We start from the raw sequence: 20,451 nt of genomic DNA on the forward strand, positions 1-20,451 counted from the left end.
TCAGATGTTCCCAGATGCAATGTCTGCACTGGCTCGCTGAAAGAACATTCTGCCTAGTCCCACTCCTCTGCCTTATCCCAATAACCTTGCACATTCTCTCTTTACAGGTAGCAATCCAATTCCCTTTTGAATACCTTGATCTGAACTGCCTCCACCACCCTCTCAGGAAGTTTGTTCAAGACTCCAACCACCCTGTGGGTGAAAATTTTTTTCCTCACATCACATTTACTCCTTTTGCCAATTATTTTGAATCTGTGCCCTCTAGTTCTTGGTGTGCTCTTGAGTGGGAACAGTTTCTCACTATTTACCCTGTCCATACCCATCAGGATCTTGAATATCTCTACCAAGTCTCCTCTCAGCCTTCTTTTCTCCAAGGAAAACAATCCCAATCTCTCCAATCTATCCTCATAGCTACAATTGTTTATCCCTGGAATCATTCTTGTAAATCTCTTCTGTACTCTCTCCAATTCCTTCACATCCTTCCTCATCTATGACACCAGAACTGGACGCAGTACTCCAGTTGCGGCCGAACTAGTATCTTATATGACCTCCTTACTCTTGTACTCAATGCCCCATTAATAAAGCCTAAGATAGTTAATATGCTTTATGAACTGCTCTCTCACCATGCCCTGCCATCTTCAATGACCTATGTACATATACACCAAGGTCCCTCTGTTCCTGCACCGCCTTTAGAGTCTCTCCCTTTATTTTATACTGCCTCACCATATCTTTCCTGCCAAAACAAATCACCTCACACTTTTCTGCATTGAACTTCGTCTGCCACTTGTCTGCCCAATCCACCAACATATCTATGTCCTTTTGAAGTTCAAGACTATCCCCATCACAATTGATGACACTTCCAATCTTTGTATCATCTGCAAATTTTGAAATCATGCCCTGCACACCACAGTCTAGGCCATTAATATATATCAGGACAAGCAAGGGTCCCAACACTGACCTCTGAGGAACTCCACTACAAACCTTCCTCCAATCTGAAAAATAACCATTTATCAATACTCTCTGTGGCCAATTTTTTTATCCTACTATCCCTTTTATTTCCTGACCTAGCATTTTGCTCACAATTCTGTTGTCTGGTACTGTATTAAATACCTTTTGAAAATCAAAAACACACCACATTAACAGCGTTTCCTTTATCAACCTTCTCTGGTACCCCCTCAAAGAACTCCAACAAGTTAGTTAAACATGATTATCCCTTGATGAATCCATGCTGGCTTTCCTTAATTATCTTACACTTTTCTAAGTGATTATTGATTTTATCCCGTATTATAGTTTCCAGAAGTTTTCCTACTACTGAGGTCAAACTGACTGGCCTGTAGTTGCCAGCTTTATCCTTGCACCCATTTTTGAACAAGGATGTAATATTCACAGTTCTTCAGTCCTTAGGCACCTGCCCTGTGTCTAAGGAAGACTGGAAGATTATCACTAGTGCCCCTGCAATTTCCACTCACTTCCCTCAGTACCCTTGGATGCATCTTATCTGGCCCTGTTACCTTATCTATTTTGAGTAAAGATAGCCTTTCCAACACCTCCTTCCTCTTGATTGTAAGTTCTTCTAATGTACCAGTTACCTCCTCTCTCAACTCAGTCTGGGTAGCAAGTTCTTCCTTTGTAAAGACAGAAGCAAAGTATTCATTCATCACCTCTGCTGTTTCTCTAGCCTCCACATGCAAGTCCCCTTTTTTGGTCCCTAATCACCCTAAGCCTTCTTTTACCACCCTTTTATTATTTACATGCTTATTGAAGACCTTGGGATTCCCTTTTATGTTTGCTGCAAGCCTCTTTTCATGCCTTCTCCTTGCTTTTCTTATTATTTTCTTCACTTCCCCTCTGGTCCTTCTATATTCAGCCTGATTCGCCATTGTATTTTCTATCTGACATATGTAGTATGTGCAATTCTTCCTTTTCATTTTTACCTCTATCTCTCTCGTCATCCAGGGCATTTATTTATTTATTTATGTATTTATTTGTTATACCTTTCCCCTTCAAGGAAATATACCTTGACATTGCCTGCAATGCTTTTTCTTTGAAGATGACCCATTGTTCAGCCAGTCTTTTCTGCCAACGTTTGATTCCAACTCACTCAACTCAGATGCATTCTCATCCCATCAAAGTTGGCTTTCATCCAATTAATTATCCCTGCTCTGGATTGTTCTCTGTCATTTTCCATGATTAACCCAAACCTTATGGTACTATGGCCACTGTCCCCTAGAGTCTCTCCCACTGATATTTGATCCACTTGGGCCAACTCATTCCTCAGAACCAGGTCCAAAAGTACATGTCTTCTTTTTGAACTGGAAACATACTGCTGTAGAAAATTATCTTGAACACATTCCAGGAACTCTCGCCCATCTTGTCCTTTTCTATTATTCCTATCCCAGTCTATATTTGGATAATTGAAGTTCCCATTATGATTACTCTCTAACTCTTGCATCTCTCCGTAATTTATTTCCAAATTTGTTTCTCCACATCCCTTCCAATAGTTGGTGGCCTATAAACTACCAAGTGCTCAATGCCATATTTAAAGATCTCCTGCTATCGATCTGTTGACCTGTTTGCTAACTTTTCTGCTCAGGTAATTTGGTCCAAATTATTTTTTATCTCACTGATTGAATTTTGCCATTTTGTAGTCAGCCGCCTTATCTTTAATTATTCATTAACTATGTGGTCGCTGTTCCCTGATTGTTCTCTTACTCTCATATCAGCTATTTGCCTTACTTAATTTTCTGGAACTATGTCATGCTATACTTCTTTCCTAATCTGAAATTCTGGATGCATGATTAAAAAAATTACCCTACTACCCTACTTTAAACTGAAGTATTGACTCTATTACAGTCGATTTTGGGACAATTAAAATCACCCCATAATTAATAAGGAGGGAGAAATTATAGTATGAGAGAAAGCTAGCTAGAAATATAAAGACAGATACTAAGAGTTTCTACAAGGAGTTCAAAAGGATAAGAGCAACTAAAGTGAGTGTGGGTCCTCTAAAGAGTGAGAATGGTGAATTAATAATGGGAAATAAGAAAATGGTCACGTTGAACAAATATTTTGTGTCTGTCTTCACTGTAGAAGACACAAATAACATCCCAGAAACACTTGTAAATCAAGGGGTGAAAGGGAGGGAGGAAATTAAAATAATTACAATCACCAGGGAAAGGGTTCTAAGAAAACTATTAGGACTAAAGGCGGACAAGTTACCAGGACCTCATGGACTTCATTCTAGAGTCCCAAAAGAAGTAGCTATAGAGATATTAGACACATTAGTTGCGATCTTCCAAAATTCCCTAGATTCTGGAAAGGTCCCATCAGATTGGAAAATAGCAAATGTAACTCCTCTATTCAGGAAAGGAGGTAGACAAAAAGCAAGTAACTACAGGCCAGTTAGTCTAACATCTGTCATATGGACTGGAGGGGGTGCAGAGGAGATTCACCAGGATGTTGCCTAGGATGAAACATTTAAGTTATGAAGAGAGGTTGGATAGACTTGGGTTGTTTTTGTTGGAGCAGAGAAGACTGAGGGGCGACCTGATCGAGGTGTACAAGATTATGAGGATTATAAATTTATAATTTTACTTTTCTCAGCAAATGAAGCATTATTATCATTGAAATGTATACATTCTGTTTGATCACTTTCAATACCAAGAGTTTCCAAGTTATTAAGTCTTGACAGACCCATAACTGGATTTTACGCTCTCCTGCTGGTGGGTTTGAAGGCCTGGGGCTTGGATAATCTAGCGCGTGCCCTGCCTGCCACCTTCCTGCCCACCCGTGACTTGTCTCCCATTTTAAGGTGGGTGGTGGAGGTGATCTACCTCCATGAAATGAAATATTTAAGTTATGAAGAGAGGTTGGATAGACGTGGGTTGTTTTCGTTGGAGCAGAGAAGACTGAGGGGCGACCTGATCGAGGTGTACAAGATTATGAGGGGCATGGACAGGATGGATGGAGAGCAGCTGTTCCCCTTAGTTGAAGGGTCAGTCGCAAGGGGACATAAGTTCAAGGTGAGGGTCAGGAGGTTTAGGGGGGATGTGACGAAAAACTTTTTTACCCAGAGGGTGGTGACGGTCTGGAATGCACTACCTGGGAGGGTGGTGGAGGCGGGTTACCTCACATCCTTTAAAAAGTACCTGGATGAGCACTTGGCATGTCATAACATTCAAGGCTATGAGCCAAGTGCTGGTAAATGGGATTAGGTAGGTAGGTCAGGTGTTTCTCACGTGTTGGTGCAGACTCGATGGGCCGAAGGGCCTCTTCTGCACTGTGAGATTCTGTGATTCTGTGATATGGAAAGTACTAGAATCTATTATTAAAGGTGTTATAGCAGGGTATTTAGAAAATCTTAATGCAATCAGGCAGAGTCAACAAGATTTTGTGAAAGGAAACATGTTTGACAAATTTATTAGAGTTCTTTGAGGAAGTAACGAACAAGGTGGATAAAGGGAAACCTATAGATGTGTGTACTTGGATTTGCAAAAGTTAGCTCATGGTATAGGAGGTAACATATTAGCATTGATAAAGGATTGGCTAGCTAATGGGAAGCAGAGAGTAGAGATTAATGGGTAATTTTCAGGTTGGCAAGCTGTAATTAGTGGAGTGCCACAGGGATCAGTGCTGGGGCCTCAACTATTTACGATTTATATCAACGACGTGGATGAAGGGGCCAAATGTATGGTAGCTAAATTTGCTGATGACACAAAGATAGATAGGAAAGTAAATTATGAGGAGGAACATAAACATACAGAGAGATATAGATAGGTTAAATGAGTGGGCAAAAAATGGCAGATGGAGTATTATGTGGGAAAATGTGAACTTATCCACTTTGGCAGGAAGAATAGAAAAGCAGCATGTTGTTTAAATGGAGAAAGATTGCAGAACTCTGAGGTACAGAGACACCTGAGTGTACTGGTACATGAATCAGGATAAGTTAGCTTGCAGGTATGCAAGTGATTCGGAAGATGGAAGTTGGTGTTTATTGCAAGGGGCGTTGAATATAAAAGTAGAGAAGTGTTGCTACAGCTGTACAGGGGTTCAGTGACACCACATCTGAAGTACTTTGTACAGTTTTGGTTTCCTTACTTAAGAAAGGATATAATTGTATTGGAATTAGCTCAGAAAAGATTCACTCAACTGATTCCTCAGATGAAGGGGTTAGCTTATGAAGAAAGGTTGAGCAGGTTAGGCTCCATTGGAGTTTAGGTGATCATTGAAACATTTAAGATCCTGAGGGGACTTGACACGGTGGATGCTGAGAGGATGTAATCCCCTTGCGGGGGAATCAAGAACTAGGGGACACAATTTATAAATTAGGGGTCTCTGAGATGAGAACACTGAAATGAGGAGATTTTTTTTCTTAGATGATCTTTAGTCTGTAGAATTCTCTTCTACATAGAGCAGTAGAGGTTGGGTTGTTGAATATGATCAAAGCTGCGTTAGATTTTTGATCAGCAAGGGAAACAAGGTTTATTCTGGGAAGACAGATAGGTGGAGTTAAGACCACAGTCAGATCAACCATGATCTTATCATATGGTGGAGCAGTCTCAAGGGGCCAAATGACCTACTCCTGCTCTTAATTAGTATGTCCGTATGCTTGTATGTATGTAATTAACCATTTTAGATTTGTCCTGCTTTTTGTGTATAGAACATACCTGGGCAATTTTCCACTTTGCAGTGTAGATGCCAGTGTTGTAGCTGAATTCATAACTGAACAGGAAGGAATACAACTCAATATGTGGTAAAGTTGATTCTGACCAGAGAAAGGTGACACTACAAATTAATGTTGAACATTCAACAGCCCTGATGCTTTCATTATGCAGCATTATTTGATGGCCCCAGGAGAGTTAATTGCAGGAACACCAAGGCAACCTATGCAACCACAGGTGCAATTAAAAAGCATCAGCAGCAAAGTACAGGTATAGTGAAGCTCATGCTGCCATCAAAGTTACAGTGGAGCACATCATAGCGATTCTGAAATTACTCCCCTGTTGTTTGGTCTACCAAGGTGGGGTGCAAACAATGATCCACCCAAAATGGTTAAAATCACCTGTTGCATTGTCTCTAATGCCATCAATTACAAAGGAGTAAGTGTGTGAAAATAAGAGAATAAGGTTTATGGGGATTGGAGGCCTACAGGGAAAGGAAGAGTAAGAGGGCAGCATCAATGAGAATGTGTCATTGCAGGGAGACTGAAGCAGAATTCTGCGAGTGAGCTACTTCCCAATGCCTCAGGCACATCCTAGGTACAAGGTGTTCAGAAAAGATAGGAAAGGAAGGAAAGGAGGTGGGGTGGCAGTATTGGTTAAAGAGAGTATTGCAGTGCTGGAGAAGGAGGATATCCCACAGGGTTCAAGGACAGAATCAATTTGGCTAGAGCTAAGGAACAAAAAGGGTGCAATTTATATTGCTCGGTGTAGTCTATAGACCGCCAATGAGTGAGAAGGGCATGGAAGAACAAATCGGCAGGGAAATTGCAAAGAGATGCAAGCATTATAGAGTAGTTATAATGAAGGACTTTAATTATCTGAATGAAGACTGGGACAGTGGGTAGTGTAAAGGGCGGAGAGTGATAAAAGTTCCTAGATTGCGTTCAGGAAAGTTTTCTACTGCAGTATGTGTCCAATCCAACAAGATGCACTGTTGGACCTGGTTCTTGGAAAGGAGGTGGGCCAAGTAGACCAAGTGTCAGTGGGGGAACATTTAGGAGACAGTGTTCATTACATTGTAAGTTTTAGCATGATAATAGAAAAGGACAATAGGCAATCCAGAGTAAGAATAATTAACTGGACGAGAGCCAACTTTGACGGGGCAAGAACAGAGCTGGGCCAAATAGACTCGAGCAAAAGATTGGCGGGAAAAACTGTAGCTGAACAATGGGCTACCTTCAAAAAAGAATTGATTCAGGCACAGTCAAGGTCTATTCCTATGGAAAGGTAGGGCATACATATCCAGAGCTCCCTGGATGAAAAACGAGATAGAAATTGAGATAAAGAAGAAAAAGAGTGCTTATGAGAGGTGTCAGGTAGAAAATACAATTGAGAACCAGGAGAAATACAGAAGGTTCAGAAGGGAGGTGAAAAAGCATATTAGAGAAGCGAAGAGGGATTAGGAGAAAAGACGCTAGCCAACATAAAGTGGAATCCCAAAGTCTTCTATAGGCATAAAAATAGTAAAAGGGTGGTAAAACGAGGAGTAGGGCCGATTAGGGACCTAAAAGGGAATTTACACATAGACGAAGGTGGCATGGCTGAGATATTAAATAAACATTCTGCATCCATCTTTACCAAGGAGGTAGATGCTACCCAGGCCATGGTGACAGACGAGGAAACTCTGTCACTAGAAGGGTTCAAAATTGATAAGGAGGAAGTGTTGAATAGACTGTCGGTACTTAAAGTTGACAAGGCTCCAGGACCAGATGAAATGCATCCAAGGATATTGAAGGAAGTGAGAGTAGAAATTGCAGGGACACTGGCCATAACTTTTCAGTCTTCCCTGGACTAGGAGAAGTGCCAGAGGACTGGAAAATTATGCCCTTATTCAAAAAAAGTTGTAAGGATAAGGCTATCAATCACAGACCAGTCAGTTTAATTTCACTGGTGGGCAAGATTCTAGAAACAATTATTTGGGATATAATTAGTCCCACATGGAAAAATATGGGTTGATAAGGAAGAGCCAGCATGGATTTCTAAAGGGTAAATTGTATTTAACTTGCTAGAGTTTCTTGAAGAGGTACCAGAAAAGGTCAACGAGGTTAATCCTGTTGATGTGTACATGGACTTTCAAAAGGCATTTGACACAATGTCACACAACAGACTTGTGAGAAAAGTTATTGCCCATGGAATAAAAGAAACAAAAGCCACGTAGATACAAAATTGGCTGAAAAATATGAAGCAAAGAGTAATGGTCGACGGATATTTTTTGGGCTGGAGGAGGGTTTGTAATGGAGTTCCCCAGGGGTCGGTATTGGGACCTTTGCTTTTCCTGATGTATATTAATGATCGAGATCTTGGTGTGCAGGGGATAATTTCAAAGTTTGCGGATGATATGAAACTTGGGAATGTTGTAAACTGTGAGGAGGATGGCGTAGAACTTCAAAAGGACATAGACAAAGTGGTGGAGTGGGAAGATAAGTGGCAGATGAAGTTCAATGTGGGGAAGTGTGAGGTGATGTATTTTGGTAGGAAGAACATGGACAGACAATATAAAATAAGGGGTGAAATTTTGAAGGGGTTGCAGGAGTAGAAAGACCTGAGTGTACATGCGCATAGATCATTGAAGGTGGCAGGACAGGTGGAAAGAGCTGTTAATAAAGCATATAGTAACCTTGGCTTTATTAATAGGGGCATAGAGTACAAGAGCAAGGAGATTATGCTGAATTTATATAAGACACTCGTTAGACCTCAGCCAGAGTATTGTGTACATTTCTTGGTGCCATATTATAGAAGGGATGTGAACACATTGGACAGAGTGCACAACAATGGCGGCCGATTTGGGCCAGAACATGGCCCGCTTCCCTGGTATCCCGGTTACCGCCACCCTCACCCTCTTGGCCACTAATTGGGCAGCAGGTGTGTCTCTAGGGCAATTAAGACCCTGACTGCATGAAAATCCCAGCAGGCTGGAAACAGAGGCACAAACAGAATGGACGAATGGCCCCACCTCTCAATTCCCACCTCTAATGGGATGATCTGATTTTTAATGTCACTAATGTGCAGAAAGGTTTTGTGCAAGTGCTATCAGGAGAGGTTTGTTAGGAAGATTATTTCTGGAAATAAAAAAAGATAACCATTTTTTAGGGTTTTGTCACAATTCACTGGGGATAGTGTGCTGTAATATCAAGCCCCACTATTTCCCGAGCCGCGATAAACGTGAAAATTTTGACCAACCCACCAGATTGCCCCAATTCTAACTAACTGTTTAATTTAGGTTAACAGAATACAAGCACCAGGTTTGTAAACTTAATAAGTAAATAACAGTGGCAAAAGAAAGAAATGTGAACTGCTAACTTATAACTCAATAACTTAAACTCTACCCCTTCTTAAACCCCTATACACAAACACACACACACACGCACACACGCACACACACACATGTAAGACACACAAAACATGGATTTTAAGGGTGAGTTAAAACAGCTCAACAGCACCAATCCGGAGTACATGATTAGATGGATTGATTTTGATTGATGTCTTCCAAATTCCTTGCAGTTTGTTGTTGATGACACGAGGTGGTCTCCCAGCACTTTCAGCCTGGGGTTCACTGGTTTAAAAGCTTGCTTTTCAATGTCTCCACTGGTGATTTTTCCTCTTTTCCTCTTGACAGGGATTATCAGAGAAAGCAGGTTACAGAGATGTGAGGGATAGCCAGCTAGCTATTATGGCAGAATTGTTGGAATCTTACAAACACAGGAAAGAGAGATTTTAGATCTTCCCTCTTTGCAGCTGTTCTGCCTGCACTGTTACCACACAAAACCTTGGTCACCTGGTCAGGAGCCAATTAGAATGCTGTCGTTAGGCAGTTCCCCGTATTCCAGAACTCCTTTCTGGTACAATCCTGTTCTCTTATGGCACTTTATGTTCCAGGATAGCAAAATTGTAGATATCTCTCATCCAGTCCAAACGAACATGTCTTTCAACTGCTGCCATGGTAGTTTTTTAAAGCCGCAGTCCAATTTTTAAAGCCACAATCCAAGAAAAATAGAAAATAAAAAAAAACAACCATTTATTAGGTTTTATGTGCTTGAATATTTATTGCATTTAAAGAATGTTGTTCCAATGAAAATTAATTATGCATTTTTTTTCAAAAATGCTCATTTTATACTTCCAAACATGCTAGTAGTCTGTGGTCGCTATTTTCCGACTATTGTTTTGAATAAGCTGGGAATTTCCGTCTTCAATTGAAAATGTGCACAATTACCATGAATGTTACTTCATAGCATTTGACAGAAGGTGTACTTTGTGGTATAGAATAGCTTTCTCCTCTGCGGCACCCATACATGAACCTTGAAACTTGCCCTGTCTGGTTAAGCAGTGTTCAAATCTAGTCGAACCAAGGATTTGAACCTCTGCCTCTACCATTCGAGTCCAAAATTCTATTGTTAGAATCTTAGGACGGAATTCCCCATAAATAAGATGAATTGCAGTGGTGGGCATTTTCGGCAGCGCCCATTCCGCTGTCCGGAATGGCAGGACCCACGCCCGATTCTGTGCTTGGAGCCTCATTAATTATGCAAAGGTGCGTATAGGTCCAAATCGCATGTAGTTGATTCATGCAGCCGCCATTAGCTGGCGAGCTCGAAGGTCCAGGCATTTTTAAAAGTCAGTTCAACACACAATCTCACTCTCTCTAGCCCACCAGAGATGCCTGGCAACCAAAAGAGGAAGGCCGAGAGCCTCAAGAAGAAGGCAGCACCCTGCTTCAGGCTCCAGGCCTTGGTCAGAGGAGTGCAGGCACACAGACAAGTGCTCTGTCCCCGGGATGGCTGCAGGAAGCACAACAACCTCACCTTTCCAGCCTGGGAGGCCATCGCGGAGCAGGTCAGCGTGGCTGGTAACTCCACCCGAAATGTCACCCAGTGCAAGAAGAGAATGAATGATCTCATCTGCTCCGTCAGGGTAAGTCATCCTTCAACTCACCCCAATATCAAACTCTCATCATGGCATCATGCACTCAAACGGCTACTCTCTTCAGGGATCTCACGCAACTATTAGTGGGGGACATATATTAACACTCATTCTCTCACCAAGACTTTCATATCACTACCACCCCATCTATCATGTTGCTCACACTCCATCCTCTGGCCCTTCTGGAGAGGGTTCACCACACACAGGGGACATGCATCTCCCCCAACCTCTGCTCCCTCCCTTCTCATCACATGCCTTTCTTTCTTCATATAGGCCAAGCTGGCGCACAACAGGCACGAGAAAGAGCAGACTGGGGGAGGGTCAGGCGACATCATTGCCCTCACCGAATTTGCGTAGGCTGCAGCTGAGCTGGCTGAGGAGGACAGAGAAGACTCCTGTGGGGAAGGGAAGATCAGCCTATCCCACCAACCAAGTACGGATCACAACTCCATCACTTCATCAAATCCTGACAGTCACAGTGAGTCACATGCAGTATTATCGAACTCATGTTCATTAGCTGAAACTCTATTTTCTAAGTACCAGCAGATCGAGGCCCCCAAGCCAATCGAGCACCAGTGAAAACCCACAGACTTCTGTCCCAGCGCTCACATGCACCCTCCACCAGCTCAGAGACACACACATCAATGGGGCACAGCTGTAGATTAGGCTCGGGCTCACTTTCTGGAGAACACCTCACAGACATGTCCCCACGGCAGTTGAAAGCAGGGACAGGCCAGGTCTTCAGCACTCAGAGGGCTCCTGGAGACCAACCAATTGCTCAGTCCGAATCAGAAGATGAGCCTCTGGAAGCAGCCGCCAAATCAATGCTGGAGGTGCAACGACAGGCGGCGGAAAATCAGGCAGATTCAGCAGACTAGAGCGAACAATGGAGGAGTGCACCTGCTTTCTGTCTGATTCGTGGCTCCAACATGCATGCATCTGGAGGTCATCATGAGAAGGCTGACGACCACCATGAAGACCTTAGTCCAGCAGGTCTTGCCAGATTTGCACTTGGCCCTGCTTTCCATGGCTACACACCCTGGTGGGCACCATCACAATGTATGTGACATGGGGACAAGGCACCTTGACCTCCCTCCAGGTGCACCATCTCCTGCCAGGGCACCCACAGTGAAGAAGAGCATCAGCCGGACACCCTGGCGGCCTCCTCTCAGGACACTTGAAGGGTGTGTGGCCGCTCACAGCTCCCTTTGTCTTTGACCCCCATCCACTCCAGCTTCATAGGCCGCCGAAGCAGGTGACCCTTATCAGGCCGGGGCCTTTCAGGCCTCAGGCCACCAGAGGACGTCTGCCAAGGTTATCGCAGATATCAGGACGTAGCAGTCAGCAGGTTGCCAACACCTCTGCTGTGGATGTTGGGGCTGCAACCAGACATGACGTTAGAGTTAGGAAAGTTAAGAAAAATAGATGTCACTTTTAGGTCATGGGTGTGCTAGGCATGTAAAGAAATTGCGCTTTTGTTAATACATTTGATGGTTATGTGAATGTTCCTGTCAACTGAAGGTGTTGTGATTTTGTACGTTGGAATCCTCTTATTTCAAGATTTAGCCTTGCTCCCAGTCAGCGATAGAGCCCACTGTGAGGTTCACATCCCTGTGATGTCAACCTCAGTTGAACTAGCATCCGCACCCTTGTATGATGTCAGGGAGATGTGTTTAAATATTTATTGGGAGTGTGTGGCATAAACATTTCTAACCCTTCTTCCTCAGGGAACACCATTGAGTGAGGGCACCTCATCAGCATTGATAATCTAGCAGCATTTGTGTCTCCTCAGTGGTAGTGGCAGAAGAAAAGACATGCGCAGGAGGAGGTGATCCCTAGGCATGTTCACATTTCAGTCGTAACAGGGTTTGCATCATTAGATGGTTACAAAGACTTCAAGTCTTCTTTCGCACCGCTCTTGTTCCTCAGTGGACTCTCAGTTCCCAGAGTGAGCTCACTCACAGGGCCCCATGGCTCAAAGCAGAGATCATAGCCTGGGCGATTCATGAGACCAGAAAGCTCAAGTGTGAATGCGGGACTCATTCTCGCTGCAAGTGGGTGGACATCCCCTGAGATGAAAGTAAATGGCAGTGAGGGCTAGGAGAGATGTGGCCATATTCTCTCATTTAAGTTTACTCTTCCTGGAACCTGTCAGCAATCACGAGCATGTATGCCACATCTTCCTTCCTCCATGGCGTGATCGCGCTCATACTGACCCTCCTGAGATTCCTGGGCCTCCGGACCTTCATCATCCGATGAGCTCTCAACCTCCTCCAGTTCATCCTCTGGCAGGGGTTCACCTCTTTGCATTGCTAGATTGTGAAGGACACAACATACTGCGATGATGTGGGAAACTCTATCGGCAGTGTACTGTAGTAATCCACCTGAGCATTCCAAACATTTGAAATGCGTCTTCAGAAGCCCTATGGTCTGCTCTATAAGGGAAGGTGTGGAGCTGTGAGTAGCGTTGTACCTCTCCTTGGAATGACCCTGAGGGCGATGAACCAGTGTCATTAGCCAGCCTTTCAGTGGGTACCCCTTATTCCCAAGCAGCCATTCCTGCAGATGTAATGGCTCCTCAAAAATCTCAGATATCTGGGAGTTACTCAGGACGTAGGAGTCATGGAAACTCCCAGGGTAATGTGCACAAATGTGCAGTTTGTGCTTCCGGTGATCACACACCATTTGTACATTGATGGAATGATAGCCCATGCAGTTTATAAACATGTGGCTGTATGGGCTGCTGCCATGGAGCCCATGCAGCCACATGTGTGCAGTCTATTGCACCCTGCATTCTTGGGAAATCTAAGATGGCGGCAAAGCCGGTGAATCTTGCAGCCTGGTTATCTTCATCCAGAGCAAACCTTACATAATGATGGACCTTCCTGTAAAGGGCATCTGTGACCCCCTTTATGTGTTGTGGATTAAGATATGCTGCACAGGTCCCCTGTTGATCCTTGGAAAGACCCAGAGGCAAAGAAATTTAGTACTGCAGTCACCTTCAAAGCCACTGGCAAGGGATACCCTCCAACTCCATATGGCATCAGGCTTTCATGAAGAATGTAGCATATGTGATGTACCAGAGCTTGGGACAAGCGCAGACGTGCACAGCATTGCCTCTCACTCATTTGTAAATAGGAGAATCTTCTACGAAAAACTCTCGGTCTGGCGAGTCACCCAGCTTCTCTAGGTCTCTGTTCCTGATCCTTCTGTTCCTGCTGTGATTCCGCAAAACCATGTCCGTCCTGCTGGAGCTGCATGTATAAAGGAGTCACCTCTCCCTCCTTTACCTCCTCCATTGCATCAGAACCCTGACAAAGGCAGCATTAAGCCCTGGATCCATATGTGCTTTTGCATTCTCTCTAAAAGGAAACATATGAACATGCAATCAAGGAGCAGGAGTAGGTCATTCAACCCCTCAATCCTGCCCTGCCATTTCATAAGATCATGGCTGATCTGATAGTAACCTCAAATCTCCATTCCGCCTACCCCCAATAACCCGATAATGATTCAAGGGGCAAGAAAGTGAAGCTCAGAAGGTGACACATTTGGCAACTGTAAGGGTCCATAGTTTTTCAGCCCTACTTGCATGGTGGCTGATGACACCTTGTCCTTGAGACACTAGCACACACATTGAGGTGACCAAAATGGCATCGCAGATATGTAACACCTTGAGCCCTGCATGGGATGCTAAAGGTTCAGTGAGATCAGTGACCCAACCTAGCTCTGTCCTCTGATCTCTGATGTGGCATATTAATGACCAATCAGTTGCTCATGGTCAGTGAGTGAATGCCCTTTGTCCCGTTAGGAGTGATAAGCTTTCATTGATGGAATGCCGTATATGATACAGCCATGCCTCCTTCACTGTTGCCTTCATTCCCAAATTCTATATTCCTATGTGTTATTCTTGAGATACAGCTACTGTGATGTGAAACCACTGAGTTCTGAGTAGCCCTTGGTTCTGAGAAGCCATTAGCATTCAGTGGCTTTCAGAGTCGCAGAATATTTACGGTTTAGAAGGAGGCCATTTGGTCGTTCGTGTCTGCACCGGCTCTCTGCGCATTTTAACTCAGTGCCAATCTACTTCCTTTTCTCTGTAACCCTGCACATTTTTCTATTTAGATAATCATCCAATGTCCTCTTGAATGCCTCAATTGAACCTGCCTCCACCACACTTCCAGGCAGTGCATTCCAAACCCTAACCACTCACTGTGTGAAAAAGTTTTTCTCACCTCACATTTGTTTCTTTAAAACGGTGCCCTGTGATTCTCGATCTGTCTACAAGCAGGAACAGTTTCTCCCTATCTACTCTGGCCAGACCCCTCGTTGACTTTGAAAACTTCTGTCAAGTCTCCTCTTAGCCTCCCTCTCTCCAAGGAAAACAGTCCCAACTTCTCCAATATTTCCTCATACCTGAAGTGTCTTATCTCTGGAACCATTCTTATAAACCTCTTCTGCACTGTCTCCAATGCGTTCACATTCTTCCTATAGTGCGGCGCCCAGAACTGTACACAGTACTCCAGCTGAGGTCTAACCAGTGTCTTATATAAGTTCATCATAACCTCCCTGCTCTTGTACTCTATGCCCCTATTAATGAAGCCTAGAATATGTATGCTTTAGAAACAGCTTTCTCTACCTGTCCTGCCACCTTTAATGACTTATGTACATATACACCCAAGTCTCTCTGCTCCTGCATGCCCTTTAGAATAATATCCTTTATTTTATGCTCTCTCCATATTCTTTGTACCAAAGTATATCACCTCATACTTCTCTGCATTAAACTTCATCTGCCACCTATCTGCCCACTCCACCAATGTGTCAATGTCCTTTTGAAGTTCTACACTGTCCTCCTCACTGTTTACAATTTTCCCAAGTTTTGTGTCATCTGCAAACTTTGAAATTGTCCCCTGCACACCAAGATATAGATAATTTATGTATATTAGGAAAAGCATGTGTCCCAATACCGACCCCTGGGGAACTCCATTACAAACCTTCTTCCAGCCTGAAAAATACCCATTAAACATTACTCTGTTTCCTATCCCTCAGCCAATTTTGTATCCACGTTGATGCTCTCCCTTTTATTCATGACCTATAACTTTCCTCACAAATCTGTTGTGTGGCACTGTATCGAATGCCTTTCGGAAGTCCATATACACCATATCAACGGCCTTGCCCTCATCAACCATCTCTGTTACCTCTTAAAAAAACTCCAGCAAGTTAGATAGACACAATTTTCCTTTAACAAATTCATACTGACACTTCCAAATCAATCCACATTTTTCCATGTGACTATTAATTCTATCCCAAATAATTGCTTCAAAAACTTCCCCACCACCAAAATTAAATTGACTGGTCTGTAATTGCAGGACAGAGCTTTACAACCTTTTTTGAACAAGGGCGTAATGTTTGCAATTCTCCAGTCCTGCGGCATCTCCCCCGAATCCAGGGAACATTATAAGATTATTGCCAGTGCTTCTGCAATTTCCACTCTCACTTCCTTCAATATTCTTGGATGCATCTCATCTGGTCCTGGTGTCTTATCACCTTTAAGTCTGCTCTCCGCCAGTTGATTATTCTTACTCTGGATTGACCAATGTCATTTTCCACCATCATCCTAAACCTTATGGTACAATGATCACTGTTCTCTAAATGTTCCCCCACTGTCACTTGATTCACTTGGCCCAACTCATTCCCAAGAACCAGGTCCAGCAGTGCCTCCTTCCTTGTTGGGCTGGACACATACTGCTGTAGGAAATTCTCCTGAATACAATCTAGGAATGCTTATCCCTCACTGCCCCTTACACTACCACTATCCCATTCTATATATGTGTAGTTACAGTCCCCCATTATAACTACTCTATGATGTTTACACCTCCCTACAATTTCCTTGCAGATTTGTTCCTCTATATCCTACCCACTAGCTGCTGGTCTATATATTACACCGGGCAATGTAATTGCACCCTTCTTATTACCTTAGCTCTAGCCAAATTGAATCTGTCCTGGAATCCTCTGACACATCCTCTTTCTCAACTGCAATATTCTCCTTAACCAAAAACGCCACCCTTCCTCCTTTATTCCCTTCCCTATCTTTTCTGAACACCTTGTAACCAGGTATATATAACACCCAGATCTGTTCCTTAAGCCAGGTCTTCGTTATAGCCACAACATCATTATGCCACAAGGCAATCTGTGCCTGTAACTCTCCAACTTTATTAACTATACTCCGTGCATTCGCATACATGCTGTGTAGCCCTGATTTAGACTTCATTACTTGCTCCCTTACTCCGACTCCATCTATTAACTTACTCTCTTTTAGTGCTATCTGCCTCTTCCAGCAGTTCGTGCACTATTACTTTGTAAAGTGCCCTCCTGGTTCCCACAACCCTGCTGAGTTTGTTTAGATCCTCCCCAACAGCACCAGCAAAATGCCCCGCAAGGAACTCAATCCCGGCTCTGTCCAGATGCAACCTGTCTGGCTTGTACAGATGCCATTTCCCCCAGAGCCAGTCCCAGTGTCCCAGGAATCTAAAGCCCTCCCCCCTTGCACCGTCTTTCCAACCACACATTCATCTGTCTTATCTTCCTATTTCTGTACTCACTGGGAGTAATCCAGAGATTACCACTTTAGAGGTCCTGCTTGCCAGTTTTCTACCTAGCTCCTTAAATTCTGATTCCAGGATCACATTAGTACCAATGTGGACCATGACCTCTGGCTGCTTGCCCTCCCCAACTGGAATGTCCTGCAGTCATTCGGTGACATCCTTGACCCTAGCACCAGGGAGGCAACAAACCATCCTGGAGTCACGTTGACGGCTGCAGAAACGCCTGTCTGTTCCCCGTCTAAAGAATCCCCTATCAGTACTGCCCTTCCGCTCTTCTTCCTCCCCTCCTGTACAGCTGGGGCACCCGTGGTGCCATGGGCTTGGCTCTTGCTGCATTCCTCCAAGGATCCATCGCCCTCACAAATATCCAGAATGGAAAAACGGTTTATGAGCGGGACCTCTGGACACCCCTGCACTACTTGCCTGTTTCTCTTGGACTGCCTGGCGGTCACCCATTTCCTATCTGCCTGCTTGCCCCTAACTTGCGATTTGACCACCTTCTGAATGTGCTATCCATGTAGTTCTCTGCCTCACGGATGTACCTCAGTGACTCCAGCCGCTGCTGAAGCTCTGAAACGTGGAGCTCAAGATTGTGTAGCCGGTGACACTTCCTGCACACGGGCTCGTCTGGGTCACGAGAAGTGTCCACGACTCCCCACATGCCACAGGATGGCTATTCTGCTTGGCTGAGTTGTCCTGCCCTGCCTGAACCTTAAACTTTTAAATCACTTTATCTACTTGAACTTTAGTTACTTTTACTTACTTTAGCTTATTTTAACCTTACCCTTGCACTATTAACTGAAGATTAGTAGAAGGTAGAAATTCTTCGCCCTTACTCACAAATCAGCTCCCTCTCTTGTGCCTATAATTCTTACTTTCCCTGTGCTAGTTTAGAAATTTACATTTTTCTAAATTGCTGGGGTTGAAACACAGTCCCTAACAGCAGTTGCTCAAGAACCAATCAGCTCACGACTTTCCTGTGATGTCACTTTTTTTTCAAATCACCGAGCAGCTCAGGAATGGTGCTCCCAAGCAGGTCCGATTCCTCTCATCTCCGGAAGGTAAGTCTAGTCCTATTGTCCCAGGAATCTAAAGCCCTCCTTCCTGCACCAGCTTTCCAGCCACACATTTGTTTGTCTTATCTTCCTATTTCTGTACTCACTTGCACGTGGCACTGGGAGTAATCCAGTGATTACTCCTTTAGAGGTCCTGCTTGTTAATTTTCTACCTAGCAAGGAGGTGCTTACAAGGAGATCTTTCTCCTCTCTTTCTAAGCAGACTCCCGCTCACTCCTATGGCAACAAGACCTTGGAGGGCGACCCCAGGAAGGATCCCCTCCTGTTCACTCTTCCCCCTCACTGCCATTCTACAGCCTTCCTAACCGGTTGCCCTCCTTGTGCTTGCCATTTTCCCTCACAGCCATTCCACAGCCTTCCCTCCACATTACCCCTTTCATGTTCATCAACTCCACCCTCGCCTCACAGCCCACCCCCAGTTGAAATGCTAATTTCTGAAAGTGGAGGTCTGCATGAGTACCACAGCACGGTGGTGTTCCTCGGGACAATGTAGGCAAAGAACATGAGCATACCAACCCTATAGCCCCAGCAGAGTGGTGTTCATCGCAACAAGTCTGGCGCTGCGCTATGGCTGGTAGGCTATGTATGTTTCACTCACTTTGAAGTTACCAACGATGTGAGGTCCGACTTGTGCATGCGACCCTTTTTCAAACGGATTTGAGGCTGACATAATTTCCCACTGGCAAGACTGGAAGAGCTGTTTTAATGAATATTCATGACTTATTAATAAATGCAAATGGCGTTCGCGCCACTAGTCGGCGGGATAGCCAACCTGCCAGGAACACACCATCAGGAGAATTGCAAGCTGTTTTTATGACAGTGATTTGCACCTTTTTGCCTGCCACTGGATGCTCTGCTCCTGTCGCGGGAGGGATGGGAGAATTCAGCCCTTAGATCCTAATTAATTCCTAATTAATTGCAATAAACAGCCCATAATCAATTATTTCTTCCTAATTCTTGCCATTCCCAAGAAAATGTGGTCATTGGCGATAATTCACATTTAGTGCAACTCAGAAAACAGCTATTTAACTTTGAAGTTGTAAATTATAATTAGAAGTTTCAAAAGTAGATAAAATGTTTGTTTATTATTAATTTTTATAGGACTTTTGATCTCTCATTTTTATAATATCTGAATTCATTATTTCCGTAGAGTTACATCCATGGGAGCAGCCAAGCTCAGTTTGTTGCAGAGTCGCACATCATACTTCTGCTAAGTATCCTTTGAAGTATCTGACATGAAGTAACAAGGTAACCTTGAAGCATGTGAAAACTCATATTTGGACTTGGAAAGAAAATAAAAATTATGGACTTGTATATCTAAATAGGAACAGAAAACTGCATTATAGGAAGTTTGACAAAAATCGAAAAACCACTATCTGTAGTGAATTATTGATGACTGTTTAAATTATTATTGTTAGTTATTTTAAACACACCATTGAATTTCTTCTCCACTTAACTTGGGCATTACATGGAGCACATTTACTCAGGGAACTATATGAGACTAGCTACAGAGAATACATCTCAGTTTCCACTAAATTTGAATTATCAAATTGTGTTCCTCCCAGCGGAGGTTCCCTTGACTGTCTGAATGTACCTGTTTTGTCATTTTATGCATTAAGGTTTCTTGCTTTTTGGTTCAGTGTGGATTCAGAAATCAGTTGGTTGGGAACTCAGCGAGAATTGATTAAATTTTAAGTGAAATACCATTATTAACAAAAATAAGTTCTGCACCTGCAAGAGTATAAATATTGTAGGCATTATGTGGTAGAAGTTAGTTTTTTGGAATGTATAGAAAATTCAGCTCCAGATGATTTATTTTTTGGTTATTTATTTTAATGCCTGGTATTTAAAAATATTATTTTTTGGCAAGTGATACAATAGATTTATATATGTACTTTCTTTCTCTTGCAGACTCCATAGTCTCAGTCTCCTTTTCTTCTTCATTTGTCCTTTACTGCTCTAAGATCTCACTCTGAGAGACAAATTGGTCCTTGTCATGTCTATTTGGGTAAAAATTTTAGGATGGGAGACCACTTTAAAGCTGCACTTTCTTGCGCCCAATGCCCCCGACAGGCAGCTTTCAAAAGTACTGGGTGGCTGCCTGAAACAGGCATTAGGTACCTTGAATATGCAAAT

At 43.5% G+C, this 20,451-nt stretch overlaps 1 protein-coding gene across 2 annotated transcripts in view; it reads left to right on the top strand.

Annotated features, from left to right (window-relative positions):
* The window catches only part of tusc3 (tumor suppressor candidate 3), a 754,082-nt gene that overhangs the window by 447,594 nt on the left and 286,037 nt on the right, over nt 1–20,451 (top strand). For both annotated transcript variants that reach the window (XM_078556286.1, XM_078556336.1), the window contains exon 7: nt 19,466–19,529. In XM_078556286.1, coding sequence (XP_078412412.1) covers nt 19,466–19,529 — 64 coding nt within the window. The remainder of the gene's footprint in view (nt 1–19,465; nt 19,530–20,451) is intronic.

This window comes from Cetorhinus maximus, chromosome 1 (genome assembly GCF_964194155.1).
Source record: "Cetorhinus maximus chromosome 1, sCetMax3.hap1.1, whole genome shotgun sequence".
NCBI lineage: Eukaryota > Metazoa > Chordata > Chondrichthyes > Lamniformes > Cetorhinidae > Cetorhinus > Cetorhinus maximus.